General features: G+C 38.1%; 1 protein-coding gene across 1 annotated transcript; it reads left to right on the top strand.

The window, feature by feature from the left end:
- The first annotated feature begins 225 nt into the window (after positions 1-225).
- Positions 226-2,217, top strand: LOC149194574 (cysteine-rich receptor-like protein kinase 11). Its single transcript, XM_089407719.1, has 5 exons — positions 226-631; positions 1,064-1,159; positions 1,393-1,532; positions 1,710-1,860; positions 1,943-2,217. The coding sequence occupies exons 1-5, from the start codon at positions 226-228 to the stop codon at positions 2,215-2,217; spliced, it is 1,068 nt and encodes a 355-aa protein (XP_089263845.1).
- Positions 2,218-4,756: the final 2,539 nt, after the last annotated feature.

The raw sequence follows: 4,756 nt of genomic DNA on the forward strand, positions 1-4,756 counted from the left end.
ACACATCAAAATCCAACCCAGAAGCTCTCAGTTCATCACAAGCTTCCAAAGCTTCAGCATGCATCCCCACTGCAGAAAAGATTGTCAGCTATTCTATTTCATTTTATCGGTTTACTATTCATCACCAATTTTCCTTCTGTTACTTCACAGACTAGCTCACATGCCTGCGCTAATGCCTCTACTTATGCCAATGGAATTAATTTTTCGAGCGATTTGAATAGGTTAATGGGTGATCTAATGAAGAACGCACCTCAAACAAGGTTCAACACTTCTTTCTATGGAAAAAGTCCTAACAGAATATATGGCCTCCTCGAGTGTCAAGGTAACATATCTAGCCAAGACTGTTCAATCTGTTCACAAGAAGCAAACGATAGTGTTATACAACTTTGTGGAAAAGACGTCGGCGCTCGAGTATGGTTAGAAAGCTGCTTCCTGCGATACGAGAACTTTAGCCTTTTTTCAAAGCTAGACACCAATGGGACTTATCTGGTTATGGTAATTGAAATTAGTACAAGTAATCTATACAATTTCAAGACCACTACTTCAAATCTGCTTTTCAACGTGTCTGATGAGGCCTGCAATTCTGCAAATAAGGGATTCACTCAAGGCTCAGCTACATGTTCTGCCAATGGTACCATTTATAGTTTAGTTCAATGTTGGAGAGATTTATCCAGAAAGGACTGCAGATCTTGCTTTCAACTACCAACGAATAACCTCCACTGATGTCGTTCTCTGAATGGAGGAGCCCAGGCACTATCGGGAAGCTGCAAGGTTCGATATGAAATATACCCTTCTTTTAACACTAGTACTGCTGGGAATAGTGCTAGTCCACTTTCATTCTCTAACTCCTCCCGGCCAAACCCTTCCACCCATATGACTCAGGTGACTCAAGCGAATGGAGCTTCACACACCACGTCAAGTAATCCCTCATGGCCACATCTAATTTTATGATTTCCTTGCTTTTGGGGATTATAGAAATTGATTGTAACTTCAATGTCTGTAAATAACAGTACAATGCATTACATGATTTGCTCTACAAAAAATTCTCTGGGGATTGTGGCAGGCGTCTTAGTAGCATTAATGGTCTGTTTGTTTGCCCTGAGGAACAGAGTGAAATCTTTCTTTTCACGGAACCCAGTAACATGTCAGCAGAATGAAGGTAGAATCAGCGGAATTTATCTCAGATTTTAAGAATAATTGACCTTATTCTTGTTTATCTTATTCTGAACTTATCTTGATGGCAGATTTTAAGAATAATTTTCAAAATATTCTAAATCTACCATCTAGAAATAAAATTGAATCTATAACCAGGCATCTCTTTAACACAACCCATTCGTATTTATGTTATCTAATGAAATTAGATTCTTATTTACCTCTTCTTTTTCTATGTAGAAAAACATGTTATTGATCCCGAGTCGACACTAATTGAACATGAGCAAATTATTTTCACCTTAGAAGCACTCACAGAAGCAACAGATAATTTTCATGAAAACATGAAGCTTGGAGAGGGAGGCTTTGGCCCTGTATACAAGGTATTTACCTACCCACTATTGTTTGCAAGTTTAACACTATCACTTTACATCATCTTCCAGATAGAGGAATAGGAACATGGATTTTTCCATGGTTTGTTGATGGACTGATTCTTCCAGGGAATAACGAGAGACGGAAAATAAATAGTAGTGAAGAAGTTGTCTGTAAGGTCTGGACAGGGCAAACGAGAGTTTATGAATGAAGTGAAGCTTGTTACCCATGTTCAACACCGAAATCTGGTAAAGCTGCTCGGATGTTGTGCCGAGGGTCCCGAAAGGTTGCTTGTTTATGAGTATTTGCCAAACAAGAGTCTTGACACCTTCCTGTTTGGTATGTCATTTTGAATTTTGTTTCCTGTATGAGGGAAAGATGATCAATTTTTCATAAATTAATGAGATTGATTATGTAAAAGGTTTTGAAAATTACTATTCCTTGAATACAAATACAGATCCAGAGAAGAAGAGACATCTTGATTGGCAAAAACGCTATAACATCATAATGGGAATAGCTCGTGGTCTTCTTTATCTTCATGAGGATTCACAGTTGCGAATAATTCATAGAGACATTAAAGCAAACAACATTTTGCTTGATGAAAGGCTGAATCCTAAAATAGCAGACTTTGGGCTAGCAAGACTCTTTCCTGAAGACGAGACTCACATCCAAACAATGGAGCTTCACTTCATTTAGTTTTAACTAAGTTTGAATCCCTACAGTGCTAATCATTAGTATGGTTCTTATGTCTCTAATGGTTTGGAATCTTGAAAATATTTCTCATTAAAATTATTTTATGGATTTTTTTAAAACCAATTCATTGAAATCAAACCAATCCAAGTCAATCTGAGTCTGAGTCAAAACTGAGTTGATAGGTGGCTGAGTCAATGTCCAAGTTTGAGTTTTAAAACTACGATATAGATGAGTTTATTATTGAAGGAAATCCAAAACAATTCATGATGTGGCGTTAGAAGATGCTGACAAGTGAAGATTGCATGAAGGACAATGGTAGGTAGTTTGCAAGTTGTAACTACAGTGTTCCTTGTACAGAAGGTTTTCACCTTAAATATTTTGAAGAGTTCAAAGCAAAAAAGCAGCTGCCATCCTACTTCATGTTTCTTCACATTAGTTAGTGATCAACTATTTGAGCCAGCCATAAGCATATAGAGGGTTCTAGATATATATGGAGAGCATCCTATGTTCGGCAAAGAACGAGTGTTAGCATTCAGTACCTTTGAAAGTGTGTCCAAGTCCTGGGCACGCATATGGTAGAAAAAAGATACGAATACAACAAGAACAATTCAACAAAGAATGTGTTGGAACAAGTACACACTACAACAGGTACTACAGGTCTATACTGCCAAATGTAGCAGCCTTAAAAAATCCATATATCATTGATTTTCGGCAACACAAGGGTATGTAGATGACAGCACAATAGTAGAGTGGACTAGAGGGCACACCAATATTTTTATAAGCTTCCAGCATTAAGGGTGCATGCATGCACCGACAACAGATACGAAGGGATAATGTTATCCTCAGGATTTGCATGCAATAGACAATTTGCATGTCCTTTCTCAATTAAGTAAAAGGCATGAAGTTGCATGTGTTAGCTTAAGTTTTATTCAGCAATTTTCTAATTTTTAGTTTAATTCTAAGTTCATTTAAGCTCATGCAGTCTAGAATGTAGGGGGCGTGTTTGCATAAATCATCATTAATTGAGGCGATATTGTGCATGTATGCAGATTCATTGTACCTATTCTTCTTCTTCGGCTATAAAAAGAAAGGGAGGAGTATATGTTTATTCATTCAGTTTTTAGTTGAACAGTTAGCAGTTCGTTGTTTTCTTGTAGTAGGTATAATTCATGCTCAAGAAACAAGAAAGTGAAAACAGGATTTTACAACCTTCATACTCTCTATCTACGAAAGATGCTATTCTATATAAAACAGAATTGCCCTTTTTTTAAACAAAACCACTCACAGTTGGTAACAACATCCTGGCATTATAAAACTAAAGCAAACAGTTGAATATGAAGATCGGTATGATGTCTGACACAACTAAATCAACTTGCACCTGTAATAAAGTAACAAGTCATTGTTGTTCCAAAAGCTAGAAGATGCAGGCCCCCTGAGCAGAATATACGCAACTCAGATGAGTACACACACTTTAGAACAGAGGATATCAGTACACTTACTTTCAGATTGCACATAATAAACAATGCCACAAAAGAAAAATAAGTGAAGAGACAAGCAAATTTTACCTAGAATATAATTAATTTACAGTGAGAGTCTCACTTTCTCAGGGAAAATTTTACAACGAGAAAATCTGACATATTATTAAAAATTACAACCAACAATGTGGAGAGATGCGAAGATGCTAGAGCTGACCTGAAAAGCTCAAAAGTAAGACCTAATTATATAGGAACTTCACATTTCCAAGGTTTCTGGCTTTGGAATGCAAGGGCGTCAGTTGATGTGATGATGTATTTTCTTACTTGATGGCACCTTTTCTCGCTTGAGTACTAATTCGTATACTGTTTTGGTGTCATTTCTTGTAGTTGTCTGTCGGCTTGTGCTTGTTATCTATATGAAGTTGCATTATCTATCAAAGCAACACATCCTGTGCTGAGATTTCGTTCAGATTAATGTTTCTTCTACCCCCTGCTCCAAACAGTTACCCTTAAACTCACTGCCCACTCTTTGGGTTTTTTTGCAGGATATATTCATCGAACTGCTCCGACCGCGCTCGCATCTGCCCAATAATATGTTCAGAAATTGCTCTCAAACATTTAGGCAACCACTGTTCCATCTGATCAAACCACTCTGCCAGGCTCTCATCCTCCAAATTTTGACGACTGCATTCAGCGCTTGAAAGAATCTTTTCGACAAGTTTGCCGCTGGACGAAACCACAGACTGAGGTGACGCAGGGTTTTGAATCGCAGTTTTCTGTTTCTTGGCGACGGTTGCTTCTCCTCTTCTACGGCCGGCCTGAGATCTTAGGGTCCTCTTTTCCGGGGAGGCCCGTGATTCGATCTTGACTCTGATGAGGGTTTCATAACGGGAATAGCTCGTGGTCTTCTTTATCTTCATGAGGATTCACAGTTGCGAATAATTCATAGAGACATTAAAGCAAACAACATTTTGCTTGATGAAAGGCTGAATCCTAAAATAGCAGACTTTGGGCTAGCAAGACTCTTTCCTGAAGACGAGACTCACATCCAAACAAGAGTTGCAGGG

Source organism: Pinus tabuliformis, chromosome 2_2 (assembly GCF_031772625.1).
Source record: "Pinus tabuliformis cultivar Carrire ecotype Pingquan chromosome 2_2, CPIR1, whole genome shotgun sequence".
In the NCBI taxonomy this organism is placed as follows: Eukaryota; Viridiplantae; Streptophyta; class Pinopsida; order Pinales; family Pinaceae; genus Pinus; species Pinus tabuliformis.

Excerpts from the sequence above, each read along its gene's own strand:
- LOC149194574 (XM_089407719.1), top strand. The coding sequence starts at position 226 with ATGGGTGATCTAATGAAGAACGCACCTCAAACAAGGTTCAACACTTCT. Across the intron at positions 1,533-1,709 it reads GCTTTGGCCCTGTATACAAG|GGCAAACGAGAGTTTATGAA; the intron begins GTATTTACCTAC and ends AGGTCTGGACAG. Across the intron at positions 1,861-1,942 it reads TCTTGACACCTTCCTGTTTG|GTTTTGAAAATTACTATTCC; the intron begins GTATGTCATTTT and ends ATTATGTAAAAG.